The sequence below is a fragment of the Pseudophryne corroboree genome (genome assembly GCF_028390025.1).
Source record: "Pseudophryne corroboree isolate aPseCor3 chromosome 3 unlocalized genomic scaffold, aPseCor3.hap2 SUPER_3_unloc_94, whole genome shotgun sequence".
NCBI classification, from domain to species: domain Eukaryota; kingdom Metazoa; phylum Chordata; class Amphibia; order Anura; family Myobatrachidae; genus Pseudophryne; species Pseudophryne corroboree.
Window position 1 is genome coordinate 291,045 of NW_026967590.1, and position 24,533 is coordinate 315,577.

At 46.9% G+C, this 24,533-nt stretch overlaps 1 protein-coding gene across 1 annotated transcript in view; it reads left to right on the forward strand.

The window, feature by feature from the left end:
• The window catches only part of LOC134984920 (oocyte zinc finger protein XlCOF22-like), a gene marked incomplete at its 3' end in the record, with an annotated part of 43,006 nt that extends 19,500 nt beyond the window's left edge, over nt 1-23,506 (forward strand). Inside the window, exon 5 of the mRNA XM_063950385.1 lies at nt 22,089-23,506. Within this exon, the coding sequence (XP_063806455.1) occupies nt 22,089-23,506 (1,418 nt within the window). The remainder of the gene's footprint in view (nt 1-22,088) is intronic.
• Nucleotides 23,507-24,533: the final 1,027 nt, after the last annotated feature.

Sequence of the window (24,533 nt, forward strand, 5' to 3'; positions counted from 1 at the left end):
AGATTGTTGGTAAAGATCTAAGCCTCATACGAGGCGATCCAGTATGGAAGGTTCCATGCCAGAACATTTTAATTGGATCTCCTGAGCTAGTGGTCCGGTTCACATCTTCAGATACCCCGGATCATACACTACCGTTCAAAAGTTTGGGGTCACTTAGAAATGTCCTTTTTTTTTTAAGGAAAAGCACTGTTTTTTTCAATGTAGATAACATTAAATTAATCAGAAATACACTCTATACATTGTTGATGTGGTAAATGACTGTACTAGCTGCAAACGTCTGGTTTTTAATGGAATATCTACATAGGTGTATAGAGGTCCATTTCCAGCAACCATCACTCCAGTGTTCTAATGGTACATTGTGTTTGCTAATCGTGGTAGAAGACTAATGGATGATTAGAAAACCCTTGTGCAATTATGTTAGCACAGCTGAAAACAGGTTTGCTCTTTAGAGAAGCTATAACACTGGGCTATCTTTGAGTTAGTTGAGTGTCTGGAGCATCACATTTGTGGGTTCGATTATACTCTCAAAATGGCAAGAAAAAGAGAACTTTCATGTGAAACTCGACAGTCTATTCTTGTTCTTAGAAATGAAGGCTATTCCATGCGAGAAATTGCTCAGAAACTGAACATTTCCTACAACGGTGTGTACTACTCCCTTCAGAGAACAGCACAAACAGGCTCTAACCACAGTAGAAATTGATAAAGTCAAATATTTACCTTGAACCCAAGCTATATACTTATTATAGACAATGTACGCAATAGGCGCACGAGGTGCCGTAATGGTACGCACTTAGGCCGTGGTCGAGACGCACGAGCAGCACGTTCGCTCACGGGCTTACGCTTAGTATCGTTCACGCTATAGGCGGCCCGAGTACCGTAATGCTACGCTATTGGCGTAGCGGACGCTGTACCGCGAGAGTGGGATACGAGCTAGCTGTGGACGCTCTGGTAACACCATGGGTGTACCAGTCAGTGTATGTGTTCCCTCCTCTGCCTCTCATACCCAAGGTATTGAGAATCATACGGCAAAGGGGAGTAAGAACGATACTCGTGGCTCCGGATTGGCCAAGAAGGACTTGGTACCCGGAGCTTCAGGAGATGCTCACGGAAGATCCGTGGCCCCTTCCTCTAAGAAGAGACCTGCTACAGCAGGGACCTTGTCTATTCCAAGACTTACCGCGGCTGCGTTTGACGGCATGGCGGTTGAACGCCGGATCCTGAAGGAAAAAGGCATTCCAGAAGAAGTCATCCCTACCCTGATTAAAGCCAGGAAGGAAGTGACCGCACAACATTATCACCGCATTTGGAGAAAATATGTTGCGTGGTGTGAGGCCAGGAGGGCCCCGACGGAGGAATTTCAACTGGGTCGATTCCTACATTTCCTGCAAACAGGATTGTCTATGGGCCTCAAATAAGGTTCAAATTTCGGCTCTGTCGATTTTCTTCCAGAAAGAATTGGCTTCAGTTCCTGAAGTCCAAACTTTTGTTAAAGGAGTACTACATATACAGCCCCCGGTTGTGCCTCCAGTGGCACCGTGGGATCTCAATGTAGTCTTGGGATTTCTCAAATCCCATTGGTTTGAGCCACTCAAATCGGTGGATTTGAAATATCTTACATGGAAAGTAACCATGCTACTGGCCCTGGCTTCGGCCAGGAGAGTGTCAGAATTGGCGGCTTTATCGTACAAAAGCCCATATCTGATTTTCCATTCGGACAGGGCAGAACTGCGGACGCGTCCTCATTTTCTGCCTAAGGTGGTATCAGCGTTTCACCTGAATCAGCCTATTGTGGTGCCTGCGGCTACTAGCGACTTGGAGGACTCCAAGTTGTTGGACGTTGTCAGAGCATTAAAAATATATATTTCAAGGACGGCTGGAGTCAGGAAGTCTGACTCGCTGTTTATACTGTATGCACCCAACAAGCTGGGTGCTCCTGCGTCTAGGCAGACGATTGCTCGTTGGATTTGTAGCACAATTCAACTTGCGCATTCTGTGGCAGGCCTGCCACAGCCTAAATCTGTAAATGCCCACTCCACAAGGAAGGTGGGCTCCTCTTGGGCGGCTGCCCGAGGGGTCTCGGCATTACAACTCTGCCGAGCATCTACGTGGTCAGGGGAGAACACGTTTGTAAAATTTTACAAATTTGATACCCTGGCTAAGGAGGACCTGGAGTTCTCTCATTCGGTGCTGCAGAGTCATCCGCACTCTCCCGCCCGTTTGGGAGCTTTGGTATAATCCCCATGGTCCTGACGGAGTCCCCAGCATCCACTTAGGACGTCAGAGAAAATAAGAATTTACTCACCGGTAATTCTATTTCTCGTAGTCCGTAGTGGATGCTGGGCGCCCATCCCAAGTGCGGATTGTCTGCAATACTTGTACATAGTTATTGTTACAAAAATCGGGTTATTATTGTTGGGAGCCATCGTTTCAGAGGCTCTTTCGGTTTTCATGCTGTTAACTGGGTTCAGATCACAGGTTGTACAGTGTGATTGGTGTGGCTGGTATGAGTCTTACCCGGGATTCAAAATCCTTCCTTATTGTGTACGCTCGTCCGGGCACAGTATCCTAACTGAGGCTTGGAGGAGGGTCATAGGGGGAGGAGCCAGTGCACACCACCTAGTGGTCAAACTTTTAAATTTTGTGCCCTGTCTCCTGCGGAGCCGCTATTCCCCATGGTCCTGACGGAGTCCCCAGCATCCACTACGGACTACGAGAAATAGAATTACCGGTGAGTAAATTCTTATTTTAAACATAACTACACGCAGGAGCGAACAATCTCTTCCTAACCAACACTGAAATGTTACTATTAAAATACTCTTCAGTTAGATACTAAACACCACCGTTCAACCTTTGTCAGACCCTTCGTATCATGCAAAGAGGGATCCCCATGTCCACAAACCACTTACACTAAACATACTTGCTAACATTGTTAAGGGAAATATTATCTACAAAACACACTATTTAAGTTAAATATGTTGCGCTCACAAACTCCGCCGTAAATACACATCTCCATGCGCAGGCGACGTCGTAGCGTCCCTTACGCAACCTGAGGGGATGTGTACGCACGGGGGAGTGGGTGCACGAGCAGCGGGTACGTGCATTCGGGTTAGTACAAGGCATTGTGAATAACAATATTTTCGACTTTGGCAGTCCACCCTTTGGCAGTCACCAATAACTGCCACTTTTTAAACAATACAAGCAGAAAAATATATATGTTATCATGTAAATACCTCATTATGATTGGGAGTAGGGAGGAGAGGAGGAGGTGGGAAATGTATGACCTAGTGAGATAGTAAAAGCATGTGTGTATGAAATCCATGTCTGAGGGGTCATGTATCATCGTGCCGTACGTGTTCTAAATCAAGCTTCGAGGTATTGCGAAGTATACATTGAATCTTTCTCATCCCGTATTAAGGGTCTGTAAATGAACTAACAAACTCTACCGAGCTCTTTTCGGCTTTTAGTTCCAACAAATGGGGTGCACATTAGTTGATGATACATGAAGGGGGAAATATGTGAGTGCTAATATATGTGTCTATACTACCTGTCGACTATGTGTGTCACTACCTGAAGATAGTAGGGATGAAGATAAGAAACAAGCGTTATAAATGCAGTCATATGATTATATATGTGGTCGCCGATTGGAGTCTTGTTGATGTCTTGTCTGGATTGTCGTATATCTTTGCTGTAGCTTTGCTGTATGTGGCAATCAAAGCTCTTCAAGTGTCCATAAAATTACAGTCTCTAAAAGCTCATCAGGTGTTTGTGAAACAGTCTCTAAAAGCTCATCAGGTGTCTGTGACACAGTTCATTAGTGGTCTGTATAAAGAGTCATCAAATTCTTCTTCAGAGTGGAGGTCTTTGTGCCTTGGAGAAAACCAAAGGAGAAACGGGTGAAAGAAACGGACCGTGGAATCACATTTTATCACAACATTGTCTCAATTGACGGGTCATAAATTAAACCAGTTGTTGTTACAATGCCCTCGCTCCTCAAACTCATCAATTTGGTACTACGCTTGCAATTCATTAAAATCCGAACACATCTGAATATCAGACCGATCATTATGACAACTCCTAGGATACACAAGAGAAATTTTCCTACATCCATGATAACTCCTTGAGCCCATTCTCCTAAACCTGAAAACCAATTTCGTGGGTTCAACCATGAAACCCAGCCAGTCAACTCATTACCCACAGCAGCGAGTGTAAGATTGTGCCTCCTTCGAAACTCCCACTTTAATTGCAATATATCGTCCATTTTTCGATCTATGATCTCGATTGGATCCTCAGTGCTGTTAGTGATATATGTACAGCACTTCACACCATACTGAGTTGCTAGGGTGACACAATACCCGCCTGTTACCGCTGTGAGGTCATTGAGAACCATCCTATGCTGGACCAGCTCCGTTTTGTAGGCTTGCAACTCTCTCCCAGTATACCTGAAGGTGTCATCATACATTTCGGTGATATTGTCTATCAGGTTTGCTAGCGCATGAATATACCTAAAATTTATAGCTCCCCTGGCGGTACAGGTGATATCTACCGCGAGACGGAATCGAATCCCGGTGGATTCGTGAATCAAATCAGAGGCCGCATGCTCTGTCCTATCTACAGGGTGTCTTATAACGATGCGTTCGTAATGAGTGTGAGGGTAAGGAGCTTGAGCATTGCGGTGAATGTCTTTCATTTTGTTATGGGTAATGGTCATTACTTCAGGCAACACTTCCAATGTAACACAATCCCTCTGAGTTTGGGGCAAGCCACTTATACGCCTTCCTCCCACATATGAAATATGCGTCATCGGGGAGAACATATGGGACAGAATATGACATCACCATATTACAAACCTTCCAGGGGAAGAATCCTATCCCTAGCTCCCTCATCTGCTTAGTACACGTATCAGGCTGTATGATATGTGCACAGTATCCTGGTGATACTTCTCCAACTCGCATGGTCCTACTTCCTAGAGTGTACCTATACCGGAAATATTTTCCACTGTCGGCTATTTGGCGTATAAGTTCTGAGTCTATGGGCATTCTGTCGGCTCTGTGTGAGAATGTCAATTGTTCCATGACACTTCCCAATGTCCCGGCTTTCGGGGATTGGAAATGTTAAAACATATTAGGGACCTATCTACATGGTATTGGTGGAGCTTCAAACTAGGAGGACTAGAAATATTAAATCTCTTGTCCACCGGTCTCCCACCCCTTAACTCTAGTACCTCATCTATCGTTGAAGGGTATGGCACTAGTCCTGACTTTCTATGACCTTGAGGTACTTGTGAGCACACCCAGCAGTCTGTCTGATTTAACACTTTACCCACTAATGAGTGATAGTCACTCAATGGATGCCGGTCCATGTTGATGTTGAAACTGGACTGACATTTCTTGATGCAACCGTCCTCAACTATATTTTTACAATTTCTACAGATGCAATTCTCCTCAGCTAACAATCCTTCACAATGTCTATTAATGTCATGGCTACTAGATCGTTTTCTGATACTCGCCTTTGCACGGTGATTGCGTTGCTCTTGGAATCCTACGAATCCGTCCTGATCATCAGAACCCATTCCAGATCCCTTCTCGACCTCACTGGTACTCTCACCGAAACAGACTGCTCTGGTCAACAACAGGGTCAACAGGAAAATCCGGAACACAGTCTTTTGGGGCGAGTTCATCTTACAGGAGGGAAAGGAGAAGAATGAGAAGGGGGGAGGAGAAACGGAGGGAGATGGGAAGTGGAGAAAATAATAAAAGGGAAAAAGAAATCTGGCTCGACAACCACCTCCGATCTTATTATTCTCAGTGCTCAGGTGCCGTCTCAACCTTCCTGGAACAGACACTCTAGTGATACAATTTCCTCTACCGTCTGTTCTTTGTCACGAGACCTCTCTGGGTCAGCGACCTTCTTACAGTGGGACGAGTGGACCCAAGTCTCTCTCTCGGCAACCTTCAATGCTGTCGTGCTGGTCAATAAGACTTGGTACGGACCTTCCCACCGGTCAATCAGGCAACCTGAGCGTAGAAAATTGCGAATCATTACATAGTCCCCAGGTTCAATGTCATAACAATTACTGTCCGGCAGATCAGGAACCACCAGCTTTAGATTGCTATTCTGATTCCTCAACTGCTTGCTCATCTTAACCAAATATTTTACGGTTACTTCATTGTTACATTTCAAATCATCCTGGGGTCAATCATAACATGGGGTTGTCGACCAAAAAGAATTTCAAAGGGAGACAGATTAAGAGGGGACCTGGGAGTGGTTCTGATGCTATATAGTACAAGTGGCAAAGCTTCCAGCCACAACAATCCAGTTTCAGCCATCACTTTGCTCAACTTGTTCTTAATAATGCTGTTTACTCTTTCCACTTTCGCACTCGCCTGGGGGCGGTACGGAGTATGCAGCTTACTATTAATTCCCATTAATTTACACATTACCTGAAAGACTTCACCTGTAAAATAGGTACCCCTATCACTTTCAATTATTCTAGGTATACCAAACCTGCACAATCTTCTTTGTGGTAAACGTTGCGGTATTTGTGACAGCGGGGAATGCTTCAACCCAATTTGAAAACGCATCAATACAAACCAATACATACTTTAAATTTCTACAAGGTGGTAATTGTATGAAATCAATTTGTATTACCTGAAAAGGACCATCTGTAGGAGGGATATGGGATGGCTCTGTTGGTATTGTCTTTCCGATATTCTTCCTCAAGCAGGTGAGACATGTCATCGCTCTTTTACCCGCATGGGAAGAAAATCCTGGGGCGCACCAGTAGGCTCTTACCAACTCACACATTCCTTATTTGCCTAGATGAGTCAGCCCATGTGCCGCCTCCACTAAAACTTGGAAGGTATGCTCAGGGTGCCACTGGCTTACCCTGTCCATCTGTCCAGAGTCCTGAGGACTCCTGGCCATATCCTTTTGACCTCCAAACTGCCTTTTCTTGTGGTGAACACAAATTTTGCATTTCATATCATTTCTGTGTGTTTACAGTATTAAATACCATCAGTTGTGTGGTGTCTGTCTGCATGGGGGTGCTGGCTGCTGATTTAGCAGCTTCGTCTGCCCCGGCTGTTACCAAGTGACACTGGGTCTTGGCTGTATGTGTGGGCTTTACACTTGATAACAGCCACTCTGTCAGGTCCCTGTATCGCTGCTAGAAGTCTTTTGATGTGGGTTGCATGCGCCACGGGTGTGCCAGCTGCCATCATGAAATTTCTAAGGTGCCATAGGGCCCCAAAATCATGCACTACTCCAAAGGCATACCTAGAATCCGTGTAGATATTGGCTGACTTGCCTTTAGCCAATTCACACGCTCTGGTTAGGGCAACCAGCTCAGCAACTTGTGCTGAGTGTGGTGGGCCCAGGGGTTCCGCTTCTATGGTACCTTTGTCATCTATGACTGCGTATCCAGTACACAAGTCTCCCAAATCTGTCTGTCTATGGCAACTTCCGTCAGTGTAGAAAGTAAAATCTACACCTTCCAGTGGATTGTCACTGATGTCAGGCCTTGGTGTGAAATTTTGGGTCAAATATTCCATACAATCATGTGTGTCAGTGTCTGTACTAAATCCTCCTTCGCAATCATTCTCATCCCCCACGCTTTGTGCCTGTCCAGGCACACCTGGGAGATACGTTGCTGGATTTAGTGCACTGCATCTCCTTATGGTGATGTTTACACGGGCCATTAGTGCTAATTCCAATCTTGTAAACCGTGCGGATGAGACGTGTCTGGTTTGGGCAGAATTCAGTAAGGCTGACACTGCATGAGGTGTGTGTATGGTCAGGTTGTTTCCTAGCACTACATCTTCGCTTTTACTCACTAGCAATGCTATCACTGCAACACTTCGCAAGCATGTGGGGAGGGATCGCGCTATTGTGTCTAGCTGAGCGCTGTAGTAGGCTACCGGCCTGCTGGCATCACCATGCTTCTGGGTTAAAACACCTGCTGCGCACTCAGCACTTTCCGTACCGTACAGTTCAAAGGGTTTTCCATAATCTGGCATACCTAATGCTGGTGCCTGCGTTAGGCACTGTTTGAGTCTCTCAAATGCCAATTCGTACTCATCTGTGTGCGAAATCTGATCTGGTTTGTAGTATGGAAAATCCTGGGATTCAGTTACGGCAATTCCTAGGAAAGTGCGGATTTGTTGTTGGGTTTGTGGCAGGGTCATGTCGCGAATCGCCTGAATTCTATCAGCGGTGAGGTGTCTCAGTCCTTGTGTCAAACAATGTCCCAAATATTTTACTTTGGTTTGGCATAATTGTAACTTGTCCTTTGAAACCTTGTGTCCTGTATCAGAGAGATGAAACAGAAGCTGTTTTGTGTCTCTCAAGGACGATTCGAGTGAATCCGAACACAGCAGTAAGTCGTCTACATACTGTATTAATACTGATCCGCTCTCAGCCTGCGAGAAAATACTTGGGCTGTCAATGAAACCTTGTGGTAAACGAGTCCAGGTGTACTGTACTCCCCTGTATGTGAATGCAAACAAATATTGGCTGTCAGGGTGCAGAGGTACCGAGAAGAAAGCGGAGCAGAGGTCAATTACAGTGAAAAATTTCGCAGTGGGAGGGATTTGCATAAGGATGACAGCTGGATTTGGCACTACGGGGAATTGGCTCTCAACTATTTTGTTGATCCCCCTTAGATCCTGCACTAGCCTGTAACCCCTCCCCCCACTCTTTTTCACAGAGAAGATGGGACTATTGGCAGTGCTTGTTGTCCTAGCCAGAATGCCCTGTTGTATCAAGCGTTCTATTACTGGGTAAACTCCTAACTCCACCTCTGGCTTCAGAGGATACTGTGGGATTTTTGGAGCTATCCTACCATCTTTTACTTGAACTACTACAGGAGCTACATTTGCCATTAATCCAGTGTCTTGTCCATCCTTGGTCCAAAGTGACTCCGGTATCTGGGAAGTCATTTCTTCTACCTTGGACGGACACCTATCTGTAACAGCAGTATGCGTCATTAACCTTTGTGGGGAATCTAGCATATCCTGCACTTCCTGAGCGTGGTTCTCGGGTATATCCAAGAACACACCTCCAGGAGTACAATATATGACACACCCCATCTTGCACAGTAAATCTCTCCCAAGTAGATTAGTCGGAGCCGATGCAGCTAGCAAAAAGGAGTGCTTGGTCTGCAAAGGCCCTATCGTAATCTCTGCTGGCTTGCTTAAAGGGTAGCGTTATACTACTCCAGTTACTCGCTTGGCTGGAATTGTTCTACCAGTGGTCTTCATACCCACTGTTGAATTTATCACTGACTTGGCCGCCCCCGTATCTACAAGGAAAGGTAGAGATCTACCAGCTACATCAATTGTGACCTCGGGTTCACTGCCAAGGCTCGCAATTAATTTCACTGGTTGCAGACTACAGGTGTGGCCCCACCCCTATTGTGTGTGGTGACCTCCCCGCAGCGCGTTGGCAGCTACAACATGTGGAGGGGGTAACTGGGAATTGTCAGAGACTTGCCAGTCTCTTCTTGGTGGGTACCTTCTTGTTTCCCCTGCATGTGGCTCATAACTCTGTCTCTGCGGTCCCTGATCCCAATTACGTGTGTCTTGTCGTTGTCTAGGGGGTTGATATACTTTATGTGTGTCTTTAAACATACAATTCCATCCAATATGTCCCTCTTTTTGACAATTGTAACATGTTATTACATTTGACTTACCCACAGGGGTCTGGGGCCTTGGCTGAGGTGGCTTTGTGGTAAGGGTTTGTATACTTACTGCCATCAGCTTATCGCCCTGTGACTCCCTGTGTCTCATGATATTCCGATCATGTTCAATATCGGTCTCTCTCAAAGCAGCCATCGACAAACCTCGCCAACTTGGTTGAGTGGTCTGTACCCTTGTTCTCAATACCTTTTTTAAACCATCCATTAACACAGAAACTGCTACTTCCCTTTGATGCACATTAGTCTTAATGTCTTCTAGGTAGAGCACGTTATACATATTGCGCCAGGTACAGCACGTTATACACATTGCACCAGGTATAGCTCATTATACACATTGCACCAGGTAGAGCACATTATACACACAGCGCCAGGTAGAGTGCATTATACACATTGCAGCAGGTAGAGCACGTTATACACATTGCAGCAGGTAGAGCACGTTATACACATTGTGCCAGGTAGAGCACGTTATACCCTTTGTGCCAGGTAGAGCACGTTATACACATTGCAGCAGGTAGAACACGTTATACACATTGCACCAGGTAGAGCACGTTATACACATTGCAGCAGGTAGAGCACGTTATACACATTGCAGCAGGTAGAGCACGTTATACACATTGCTGCAGGTAGAGCACGTTATACACATTGCACCAGGTAGAGCACGTTATACACATTGCAGCAGGTAGAGCACGTTATACACATTGCAGCAGGTAGAGCATGTTATACACATTGCAGCAGGCAGAGCACGTTATACACATTGCAGCAGGTAGAACATGTTATACACATTGCTGCAGGTAGAGCACGTTATACACATTGCAGCAGGTAGAGCACGTTATACACATAGCGCCAGGTAGAGCACGTTATACACATTGCAGCAGGTAGAGCACGTTATACACATTGCAGCAGGTAGATCACGTTATACACATTGCACCAGGTAGAGCACGTTATACATATTGCGCCAGGTACAGCACGTTATACACATTGCACCAGGTATAGCTCATTATACACATTGCACCAGGTAGAGCACATTATACACACAGCGCCAGGTAGAGCACGTTATATACATTGCAGCATGTAGAGCACGTTATACACATTGTGCCAGGTAGAGCACGTTATACCCTTTGTGCCAGGTAGAGCACGTTATACACATTGCACCAGGTAGAACACGTTATACACATTGCACCAGGTAGAGCACGTTATACACATTGCACCAGGTAGAGCACGTTATACACATTGCACCAGGTAGAGCGCGTTATACACATTGCAGCAGGTAGAGCATGTTATACACATTGTGCCAGGTAGAGCACGTTATACACATTGCAGCAGGTAGAGCACGTTATACACATTGCAGCAGGTAGAGCACGTTATACACATTGCAGCAGGCAGAGCACGTTATACACATTGCAGCAGGCAGAGCACGTTATGCACTTTTGCGCCAGGTAAAGCGCGTTATACACATTGCAGCAGGTAGAGCGCGTTATACACATTGCAGCAGGTAGAGCGCGTTATACACATTGCAGCAGGTAGAGCGCGTTATACACATTGCAGGAGGTAGAGCGCGTTATACACATTGCACCAGGTAGAGCACGTTATACACATTGCACCAGGTAGAGCACGTTATACACATTGCACCAGGTAGAGCACGTTATACACATTGCAGCAGGTAGAGCACGTTATACACATTGCACCAGGTAGAGCTCGTTATACACATTGCACCAGGTAGAGCACGTTATACACATTGCACCAGGTAGAGCACGTTATACACATTGCAGCAGGTAGAGCACATTATGCACATTGCAACAGGTAGAGCACGTTATACACATTGCAGCAGGTAGAGCACGTTACACACATTGCAGCAGGTAGAGCTCATTATACACATTGCAGCAGGTAGAGCACGTTATACACATTGTAGCAGGTAGAGCGCGTTATACACATTGCATCAGGCAGAGCACGTTATACACATTGCAGCAGGCAGAGCACGTTATGCACTTTTGCGCCAGGTAGAGCGCGTTATACACATTGCAGCAGGTAGAGCACGTTATACACATTGCACCAGGTAGAGCACGTTATACACATTGCACCAGGTAGAGCACATTATACACATTGCAGCAGGTAGAGCACGTTATACACATTGCAGCAGGTAGAGCACGTTATACACATTGCACCAGGCAGAGCACGTTATACACATTGCACCAGGCAGAGCACGTTATACACATTGCACCAGGCAGAGCACGTTATACACATTGCACCAGGCAGAGCATGTTATACACATTGCACCAGGTAGAGCGCGTTATACACATTGCACCAGGCAGAGCGCGTTATACACATTGCAGCAGGTAGAGCACGTTATACACATTGCACCAGGCAGAGCACGTTATACACATTGCACCAGGTAGAGCACGTTATACACATTGCACCAGGCAGAGCACGTTATACACATTGCACCAGGTAGAGCACGTTACACACACTGCGCCAGGTAGAGCACGTTATACACATTGCAGCAGGTAGAACGCGTTATACACATTGCAGCAGGTAGAGCACATTATACACATTGCACCAGGTAGAGTACGTTATACACATTGCTGCAGGTAGAGCACGTTATACACATTGCAGCAGGTAGAGCACGTTATACACATTGCAGCAGGTAGAGCGCGTTATACACATTGCACCAGGCAGAGCACGTTATACACATTGCAGCAGGCAGAGCACGTTATACACATTGCACCAGGCAGAGCACGTTATACACATTGCACCAGGTAGAGCACGTTATACACATTGCACCAGGCAGAGCACGTTATACACATTGCACCAGGTAGAGCACGTTACACACACTGCGCCAGGTAGAGCACGTTACACACATTGCAGCAGGTAGAGCACGTTATACACATTGCAGCAGGTAGAACGCGTTATACACATTGCAGCAGGTAGAGCACGTTATACACATTGCAGCAGGTAGAGCGCGTTATACACATTGCACCAGGTAGAGCGCGTTATACACATTGCAGCAGGTAGAGCACGTTATACACATTGCAGCAGGTAGAGCACGTTATACACATTGCAGCAGGCAGAGCACGTTATACACATTGCAGCAGGCAGAGCACGTTATACACATTGCAGCAGGTAGAGCACGTTATACACATTGCAGCAGGTAGAGCACGTTATACACATTGCAGCAGGTAGAGCACGTTATAAACATTGCAGCAGGTAGAGCACGTTATACACATTGCAGCAGGTAGAGCACGTTATACACATTGCAGCAGGTAGAGCACGTTATACACATTGCAGCAGGTAGAGCACGTTATACACATTGCAGCAGGTAGAGCACGTTATACACATTGCAGCAGGTAGAACATGTTATACACATTGCAGCAGGTAGAGCGCGTTATACACATTGCGCCAGGTAGAGCGCGTTATACACATTGCAGCAGGTAGAGCGCGTTATACACATTGCAGCAGGTAGAGCGCGTTATACACATTGCAGCAGGTAGAGCACGTTATACACATTGCAGCAGGTAGAACGCGTTATACACATTGCAGCAGGTAGAGAATGTTATACACATTGCAGCAGGTAGAGCACGTTATACACATTGCAGCAGGTAGAGCACGTTATACACATTGCACCAGGTAGAGCACGTTATACACATTGCACCAGGTAGAGCACGTTACACACACTGCGCCAGGTAGAGCACATTACACACATTGCAGCAGGTAGAGCACGTTATACACATTGCAGCAGGTAGAACGCGTTATACACATTGCAGCAGGTAGAGCACGTTATACACATTGCAGCAGGTAGAGCGCGTTATACACATTGCACCAGGTAGAGCACGTTATACACATTGCAGCAGGTAGAGCGCGTTATACACATTGCACCAGGTAGAGCGCGTTATACACATTGCAGCAGGTAGAGCACGTTATACACATTGCAGCAGGTAGAGCACGTTATACACATTGCACCAGGTAGAGCACGTTATACACATTGCAGCAGGTAGAGCACGTTATACACATTGCAGCAGGTAGAGCACGTTATACACATTGCAGCAGGTAGAGCACGTTATACACATTGCAGCAGGTAGAGCACGTTATACACATTGCAGCAGGCAGAGCACGTTATACACATTGCAGCAGGCAGAGCACGTTATACACATTGCAGCAGGTAGAGCACGTTATACACATTGCAGCAGGTAGAGCACGTTATACACATTGCAGCAGGTAGAGCACGTTATGAACATTGCAGCAGGTAGAGCACGTTATACACATTGCAGCAGGTAGAGCACGTTATACACATTGCAGCAGGTAGAGCACGTTATACACATTGCAGCAGGTAGAGCACGTTATACACATTGCAGCAGGTAGAACATGTTATACACATTGCAGCAGGTAGAGCGCGTTATACACATTGCAGCAGGTAGAGCGCGTTATACACATTGCAGCAGGTAGAGCGCGTTATACACATTGCAGCAGGTAGAGCGCGTTATACACATTGCAGCAGGTAGAGCGCGTTATACACATTGCAGCAGGTAGAGCACGTTATACACATTGCAGCAGGTAGAGCACGTTATACACATTGCAGCAGGTAGAGCACGTTATACACATTGCAGCAGGCAGAGCACGTTATACACATTGCACCAGGTAGAGCACGTTACACACACTGCGCCAGGTAGAGCACGTTATACACATTGCAGCAGGTAGAGCGCGTTATACACATTGCAGCAGGTAGAGCGCGTTATACACATTGCAGCAGGTAGAACGCGTTATACACATTGCAGCAGGTAGAGAATGTTATACACATTGCAGCAGGTAGAGCACGTTATACACATTGCAGCAGGTGGAACGCGTTATACACATTGCAGCAGGTAGAGAATGTTATACACATTGCAGCAGGTAGAGCACGTTATACACATTGCAGCAGGTAGAGCACGTTATACACATTGCACCAGGTAGAGCATGTTATACACATTGCAGCAGGTAGAGCACGTTATACACATTGCAGCAGGTAGAGCACGTTATACACATTGCACCAGGTAGAGCACGTTATACACATTGCAGTAGGTAGAGCACGTTACACACATTGCGCCAGGTAGAGCACGTTATACACATTGCACCAGGTAGAGCACGTTATACACATTGCACCAGGTAGAGCACGTTATACACATTACACCAGGTAGAACACGTTATACACATTGCAGCAGGTAGAGCGCGTTATACACATTGCAGCAGGTAGAGCACGTTATACACATTGCAGCAGGTAGAGCACGTTATAAACATTGCAGCAGGTAGAGCACGTTATACACATTGCAGCAGGTAGAGCACGTTATACACATTGCAGCAGGTAGAGCACGTTATACACATTGCAGCAGGTAGAGCACGTTATACACATTGCAGCAGGTAGAACATGTTATACACATTGCAGCAGGTAGAGCGCGTTATACACATTGCGCCAGGTAGAGCGCGTTATACACATTGCAGCAGGTAGAGCGCGTTATACACATTGCAGCAGGTAGAGCGCGTTATACACATTGCAGCAGGTAGAGCACGTTATACACATTGCAGCAGGTAGAGCACGTTATACACATTGCAGCAGGTAGAGCACGTTATACACATTGCACCAGGTAGAGCACGTTACACACACTGCGCCAGGTAGAGCACGTTATACACATTGCAGCATGTAGAGCGCGTTATACACATTGCAGCAGGTAGAGCGCGTTATACACATTGCAGCAGGTAGAACGCGTTATACACATTGCAGCAGGTAGAGAATGTTATACACATTGCAGCAGGTAGAGCACGTTATACACATTGCAGCAGGTAGAGCACGTTATACACATTGCAGCAGGTAGAACGCGTTATACACATTGCAGCAGGTAGAGAATGTTATACACATTGCAGCAGGTAGAGCACGTTATACACATTGCAGCAGGTAGAGCACGTTATACACATTGCAGCAGGTAGAGCACATTATACACATTGCAGCAGGTAGAGCACATTATACACATTGCAGCAGGTAGAGCGCGTTATACACATTGCAGCAGGTAGAGCACATTATACATATTGCACCAGGTAGAGCACGTTATACACATTGCACCAGGTAGAACACGTTATACACATTGCACCAGGTAGAGCACGTTATACACATTGCAGCAGGTAGAGCACATTATACATATTGCACCAGGTAGAGCACGTTATACACATTGCACCAGGTAGAACACGTTATACACATTGCACCAGGTAGAGCACGTTATACACATTGCACCAGGTAGAGCACGTTATACACATTGCAGCAGGTAGAGCACGTTACACACATTGCGCCAGGTAGTGCACGTTATACACATTGCAGCAGGTAGAGCACGTTATACACATTGCAGTAGGTAGAGCACGTTACACACATTGCGCCAGGTACAGCGCGTTATACACATTGCAGCAGGTAGAGCACGTTATACACATTGCACCAGGTAGAGCACGTTATACACATTGCAGCAGGTAGAGCACGTTATACACATTGCAGCAGGTAGAGCACGTTATACACATTGCAGCAGGTAGAGCACGTTATACACATTGCAGCAGGTAGAGCACGTTATACACATTGCAGCAGGTAGAGCACGTTATACACATTGCAGCAGGTAGAGCACGTTATACACATTGCAGCAGGTAGAGCATGTTATACACATTGCAGCAGGTAGAACATTTATATGATTAAAAAACAGGACAATAAATGATTCTAAACACATTAGTACATAATAAATTTTATATATGTAATGGGTTTATGGTGCTGCTATAATAGAAGCCCCAGACTGGATTTACGGGTCATTCCGAGTTGATCGCAACTTGATTGAGTTTTTCACAGCGCAGCAAACAGATTACTACTGTGTATGCACCCCAATGCGCAGGTGGATCGCACGGGTACAAAGCGAATCGTTGCTGAGCGATAGATTTAACGAAGAATCCATTCGCAACGCCGGTCGCAAGGTGAGTGACAGGAAGAGGGCATTTGTGGGTGGCAACTGACCGTTTTCTGGGAGTGTTTGGAAAAAGCAGGCGTGTCCAGGTGTTTCGGCGGCGGGTGTCTGACGTCCATTCCGGCTCCAAAAAGACAGAAATGATCGCAAGGGCTGAGTAAGTCCAGAGCTTCTTAGAAACTGCACAAAATGTTTTGGCAACGCTCCGCCGCACAAGCGATCGCACACTTACACAGCGAATATACACTCCCCTATAGGCGGCGACTATCTGATCGCTGCGCTGCAAAAAATAGCGAGCGATCAACTCGGAATGAGGGCCTTAGATGCTACAAAAGTGTTACGGGGGAGCGAGAGGGTGACAATGCTGCTGGGCTGTTATCATACCGGAGGTATGCATTCAGGATCCCGGCAGCCGCAATACCGACGCAGGAATCCCGACAGCCACCAGAATACCGATGCCGGCATCCCGAGGAGATCAGGATCCCGACTACGATATCTTGACAGTCGGGATCCTGAAGGCAAGTAGGCACTGCCGCCACAGGAGGGGGGTAGGTTTAGGCACACCCAGGGGGAGGTTAGGGTATGGGGTGGGGAGGTTAGGGTTAGGCTGTGGTTAAGGGGGGGGTTAGGTTTAGGCACTGCTGGGGGGATGTTAGGTTTAGGCTGTGGGTAAGGGGGTTAGGTTTAGGCACTGCTGGGGGGAGGTTAGGGTTATGCTGTGGGTAAGGGAGTTAGGTTTTTAGGTTTAGGCACTGCTGAGGAGAGGTTAGGGATAGGCTGTGGGTAAGGGGGCTTAGATTTAGGCACTGCTGGGGGGAGGTTAGGGTTAGGCTGTGGGTAAGGGGGGTTAGGGTTAGGCACTGCTGTGGGGAGGTTAGGGTTAGGCTGTGGGTAAGGGGGGTTAGGTTTAGGAACTGCTGGGGGGAGGTTAGGGTTAGGCTGTGGGTAAGGGGGGTTAGGTTTAGGCACTGCTGGGTGGAGGTTAGGGTTATGCTGTGGGTAAGGGGGTTAGGTTTTTAGGTTTAGGCACTGCTGGGGGGAGGTTAGGGTTAGGCTGTGGGTAAGGGGGGTTAGGTTTAGGCACTGCTGGGGGGAGGTTAGGGTTAGGCTGTGGGTAAGGGGGGTTAGGTTTAGGCACTGCTGGGGGGAGGTTAGGGTTAGGCTGTGGGTAAGGGGGTTAGGTTTTTAGGTTTAGGCACTACTGAGGGGAGGTTAGGGTTAGGCTGTGGGTAAGGGGGGGTTAGGTTTAGGCACTGCTGGGGGGAGGTTAGGGTTAGGCTGTGGGTAAGGGGGGTTAGGTTTAGGCACTGCTGGGGGGAGGTTAGGGTTAGGCTGTGGGTAAGGGGGTTAGGTTTAGGCACTGCTGGGGGGAGGTTAGAGTTAGTCTGTGAGTGGGAGGGTTAGGTGTCGGCAGTGCTGCGATTGGGATGCCGGTGTGGTTTCTCATTTCTAGCCTTATATGATGTAGCCCTGGCTCAGATCACTTGTATAAATGCTTTTGACGGAAGCAGACGTTTTAGGCAGCTTGACAGGATGATCCCAGATGTAGCGGGTGCACCACAGGTAGCAGCAGTGCCTGCACATTAGATTCATGTTATATTCTCATAGATCCTTAGCTTGGTCTAGTTGTGAAAGGCGCTGGGAATATCAGGGAAATTTACTGTAGTGGATGCCATCTCACTCCCAGAAGACACACAAGGCATGCAAGGAAAGCAGCCACCTAAGTTCAGCCACCCGCTCCTAGGCTACTTACCCTACCCCATAGCACTTACGCTGGCACCGACGCTCACCTCCCGCCCGCAGCACAGCGTAGAGCAGCCGTGGAGCCGTCTTCACTCTCTGCCCGGCCCCCGTGTGAATCCGCGGCTGCATGTGACCAGGAGGGGGAGGCACGACCAGAGGACTGGTAGTGGTAAGGATCCACCTCCTCTTTACAGGCAGGAAGTGCAGTCAATTGAGAGCCAGGAATTGGCTGCAGCGGAGCGCGTCCTCGGAGACCCACACGTTTTTGAAAAGTGAGTCCCCGTCCTCTGGTCTGGGTAAAATACGCGCTATAGCACGTATTTGCGTACACTGTGTGTGTATGTATATGCGTGTGTGTGTGTATGTGTTTTTGTATATATATATATATATATATATATATAAAGCAACAATGTGGGTCATTCCGAGTTGTTCGCTGCGCAGCGATCAGGCAAAAAAATCGGCACTTCTGCGCATGCGTATGCGGTGCAATGCGCACGCACGGCGTTCTTTAACAACGATTGATGTAGTTTCACACAAGGTATAGTGACACTTTTCAGTCGCACTGCTGGCCGCAGAGTGATTGACAGGAAGAGGGCATTACTGGGTGTCAACTGACCGTTTTCAGGGAGTGTTCAAAAAAACGCAGCATCCAGGAAAAATGCAGGTGTAGCTGGCCGAACGCAGGGCGTGTTTGTGACATCAAAACAGGAACTGAACAGTCTGAAGTGAGTAGTGTCTGAAGCTACTCTGAAGCTGCACAAAAAATATTGTAGCCGCGCTGCGATCCTTTTCGAACGCACTTCTGCTAAGCTAACATAAACTCCCAGAGAGCGGCGGCTTAGCGTTTGCACGGCTGCTAAAAACAGCTAGCGAATGAACAACTCGGAATGAGGGCCAATGTGTATAGTGTATTTGAATTGTATTTAAGGTGGAATGCACTTGGTTGTGTGTCCCAGGAGGGGGGAATCCATTACTGTGTAGGCCAGGCATGTCCAAACTGCTGCCCTCCAGCTGTTGAGAAACTACACATCCCAGCATGCCCTGACACAGCTTTAGCATTCTCTGACAGCAAAACTGTCAGGGCATGCTGGGATATGTAGTTTCACAACAGCTGGAGGGCCGCAATTTGGACATGCCTGATGTAGGCTGGTGGATTCCCCCAGTACTTTCCCCCAAAATGGAATGCCTTCCTCTCTAGCCTCCCACATGGAAGTATCATGGGGAGAGAGAGGAGCAGCTCAACTTTAAAACAAGCCGAGTGGTTTTCTGGAGCTCCTTAGGGATCACCTTTGGTGGGCAGGAAAACCTGACCTGGGATCTTGGCTGCCCATCTCCGGAGTCCAATTTTAGGCTGGAGATGGTGAGCTGGGTACCTAGGCAGATTCCTGGAAGTAGTTTTGATGGGAAAACCTTCCCCCAGCCTAGACTGAGCGTCACCAGGGTGGATACCAACCCTCCAGGATGGGATGGTCAAAGGAGAGCGACTACTCCCCACCGTCCGTAGAGGACAATGATAGCTGTGCATGTGGCCAAGGCATGCACATCACATGGGTAAACAATGATTGGTTGAGAACAGCACGGTGGACTTACCCCCTGTGGTATGTGTATTGGAGTAAGATAAAAAGAGGAGGCCTGTGAGCCTCCAGAGGTATTATACCATTTTCACTCTGCGGTAAACATCTTGCTGTATTGCTGTTGCCACTAGCAATAGAGAAACAGACTTTTTTAAGACTGGGTGAATAAACATCTGCCTCAAGATGACCGCTTCATGTTGTGATCTGCAGAGCTATGCCAAACATAGTTCCATTTTCCGGCTGTCCAGGGTGCACTCAGCGTCTCCAAGCATCGCCTCCCACCAGCTACCGTGTGGAGGCCTAGTCCAGCGACTAGTGGTTAGACAGCGTGTTGACGCAGACAGAGCAGTACCATGGTTCCAGACTCCATAGCGACAAGGAGTCTGGTGGTGGCAGTGTAGTACCCGCCCACTACGCAGTGGGTGGAGTCAGTAATAGGCGGTTACTGATGGTAATTGGGAATCCCCTAATTGACCAGATCCCGTGTGACCTAAACATCCATTCTGTGACTGGGGCGGGACGCAAGGCAGGGTGAGGGCTTTTGTACAGAACCATCCAGTCACAGAAATTCCTGGCATAGCGGTGGGATAATCTTAGGTGGCTTTTCGGTCACCTGATTGGAGAAGCCGAGTTAGGAGAGGAGCAACTGCAGTGCAGGAGAACGCACAAGATGGCGGTCTTCAGTGGAATGTCAAAGGACGATCTGGAGATCGTGTATCAGGAGAAGGGTGTGGATATCCCTTTCAACATGTCCAGAAGCGTCATGAGGGCGGCAGTCGTGAGCTTGGAGGAGTCCCGCCGGGCGGAGGTAGAGAGTGCTAAGGGCGTTGGCATTGAAGAGGGCAGCCTACCAGTGGACCTTTGTACAGAACCGGTGAGACCCACAAGCCCCACCCTCTCTATTAGCAGCAGCCATGTTTCATACCTAGCAGGGCCGGAGGTCCAACGTCCCAGGTGGGGCCACACGGATACCTTAGCAGATCGGCTAGTGGAATTCGGAGAAAGGGAAACGGAGCAAGAGTGCTTGATCATCACCTCACTTTCCAATATCACTGCCGGGCTCCGGTGACTTTGCGCAGCCCATTCTGCCCCCAGCAGTAGCGGAAGAGCCAGTGCTCCCACCTAAGGTAAAAGTGCCTCCAAGTCAGGTATTCGGAGCGTGCAGGAAAGACTGGGCACACTTAGCTCCAGAATACAGCCCGTGGCTTCAGCTGCGTCACTAGGCTGCAGCCGTGAACGGTGCACGGAATGAGCGGCTTTAGGGCAGGAGAAGTGGGGGACTTAATAGATTGGGTCTTGGTTCCAGTGGTGGCTGACAGCTATCAGGTAGGGTAGATAAGAAGCCATGTAGTAATGAAAGCTCCAGAAAGCATGTCTGGATGGACTCAGGCCCTTCTTATTTATTATTTTATATACTAACAGGGGTGACAGGTGTGGTACAGCCCTGCAAAGGCAGATCCAATCTCTTTCTCATAAGACTCTGCTGTCTTCCCTGCACTCTCACTCAGATGTTCACTGCTGCCAGTAGCACACGTATGAGAAGCGGAAGTATGGCGGCAGCTGTATAGATCCTGATATGTAGTTCTCTATATCGTACTTACCGTACACACATCATCCTTATTACTAGTGAGAGAATAGAGGTAAGACACTGATGATGGGGGTGTAAAAGTGGATTATAACCTAGCAGATGATGATGATTGCAGGGTATTATATGGTGTATTGCATGTAAAGTACCTTGTTCCACACCTACTCTGCTGTAGCAATATACCTTATATAAGTGTGAGTAACACATGTACAGGCTTACCAGCGTATGAGCACACACATAAAGGAATGCTACCTTACCAATGCTTCCAGGAGTAACGTTAGGAGACATTTCTCTGATCCATCAGCTCATTTGACTGATGATATTGTTCATCTAGAATCTCCAATTCATACGATATGTTCCCCATCCATTGTTTTACATTGGTGCTGACATAGGACTTGGCGAGTGACTACATCTCCATTTATACTTCATGGTTAGTTACCAGGGCAAGAGAGAGATATATCTAAGTCTTATTATAATATTACATTTGTTATTGTGTGTTCTCATTTTTGTATTTCCATAATGTATTTTATTTCCAGCAGGTGGACACACAAGCAGGAATATCTCAGAAGGACATCTAATGTTATCCCCGGATTGTGACATAAAAGATAATGACAGTAGACAGAATTCTCCAGGAGATAATCCCATTACCCCAATTATACATCCAGCTCTATCAGCTGGTCCACCTGATCCTGGGAAATGTTCTCCTGATCACTCTGATATTGGTGCATCTGTTACAGCTCTGAGAGTAGATACAGTGTTTCCCTGTTCTATAGATGCCAAATGTTTTACACAGAACACAAAGCCTATTACCCATCAGCCAGCTAAAGCAGCTGAGATGCCATTTCCATGCTCTGAGTGTGGGAAATGTTTTACATACAAATCAGCTGTTGTTATACATCAGAGAAGACACACAGGTGAGAGGCCATTTTCTTGCTCTGTGTGCGGGAAATGTTTTACCCGGAACTCACAACTTGTTACACATCAGCGAAGTCACACAGGTGAGAATCCATTTCCATGTTCTGAGTGCGGGAACTGTTTTACATACAAATCACTTCTAATACATAAGAGAATACATACAAGTGAGAAACCATATTCCTGTTCTGAGTGTTGGAAATGTTTTACATACAAATCAACTCTTGATGCACATAAGAGAAGTCACACAGGTACATCACCATTTCCATGTTCTAAGTGTGGGAAACATTTTGCACAGAAATCACAACTTGCTAGACATCAGAGAAGTCACACAGGTGAGAGGCCATTTCCATGTTCTGACTGTGGAAAATGTTTTATCTGGAAATCACAACTTGTTAGACATCAGCTAAGTCACACAGGTGAGAAGCCATTTCCATGTTCTGAGTGTGGGAAATGTTTTGCCCGGAAATCACAATTTGTTAGACATCAGCTAAGTCACACAGGTGAGAGGCCATTTTCTTGCTCTGAGTGTGGGAAATGTTTTACACAGAAATCATATCTTGTTATACATCACAGAAGTCACACAGGTGAGAAGCCATTTCCATGTTCTGAGTGTGGGAAATGTTTTGCAGACAAAATAGAGCTTGTTAGACATCAGAGAAGTCACACAGGTGAGAAGCCATTTTCTTGCTCTGAGTGTGAGAAATGTTTTTCACGGAAATCACAACTTGTTAGACATCAACTAAGTCACACAGGTGAGAGGCCATTTCCATGTTCTGAGTGTGGGAAATGTTTTGACCGGAAATCAGATCTTGTTAAACATCAGAGAAGTCACACAGGTGAGAAGCCATTTTCTTGCTCTGAGTGTGGGAAATGTTTTACACAGAAATCACATCTTGTTATACATCAGAGAAGTCACACAGGTGAGAAGCCATTTCCATGTTCTGAGTGTGGGAAATGTTTTGCAGACAAACCAGATCTTGTTAGACATCAGAGAAGTCACACAGGTGAGAAGCCATTTTCTTGCTCTGAGTGTGGGAAATGTTTTGCCCGGAAGTCACAACTTGTTAGACATCAGCTAAGTCACACAGGTGAGAAACCATTTCTATGTTCTGAGTGTGGGAAATGTTTTGCACACAAATCAGATCTTGTTATACATCACAGAAGTCACACAGGTGAGAAGCCATTTCCATGTTCTGAGTGTGGGAAATGTTTTAGACAGAAATCACATCTTGTTACACACCAGAGAAGTCATATAGGTGAGAAGCCATTTTAATCTTCTGGAGTATACTTATTATTGCCATGCGTTGTTCTTCAAGGTTCTTATCCTATGTCCTGTGCTTTTTGCAATATACATGCTACCACTGGGTGAAATAATCAGATGTCATGCCCTCATCTACCACTGCTATGCAGATGACCTGTCTTGTTCTGGGTACTGAGAACCCAGTACCAATCATAAATGTCTAGCTGAGCTCCAGGTGTGGGTGATGCCAGTTGGCTGTGACTCAATCCTGGTAAAACATGTCCTTATGATAGAAGCTCACCAACAAAGGGCAGGGCTACAGCTCAACTTTGTTACCAACCAGACTTACGCGTGGGGGTTCAGGTTTACAAAATGCTGATCCTGTGCAGAATCTTGGTGTCCTGGATGGTGGAGTGACACTTAGACATCAGGTATCAGCCACAATCAGATCCTCATCTGAGGAACATAGCCAGACTCCTGCACTTATTTCCCTCAGAAGATCTACCTACAGTCATACATGTACTTGTATCATCACACATAGACTACTGCAATGTCCTCTACCTGGGTCTCCCAGCAATAGAATTGCACCGGTTGTAGCTTGTACAGAATGCAGCAGCCAGGCTGTTACCTAACCAGCCCGTTCCTGCCACATAACACCCATTCTCTGCTCCCTTCACCGGCTCCCTGTAAGATGGTGACTCTGGGCCTAATTCAGGTTGGACTACAGTGTGTGATCCAAATGGAATTATTGAGAAAAAGTTGCGGACGTATGCGCAGCGCCCGTCCTGCGTATGTACCTGCATTCTCTACAGGGGGCTGTAGGAAATGT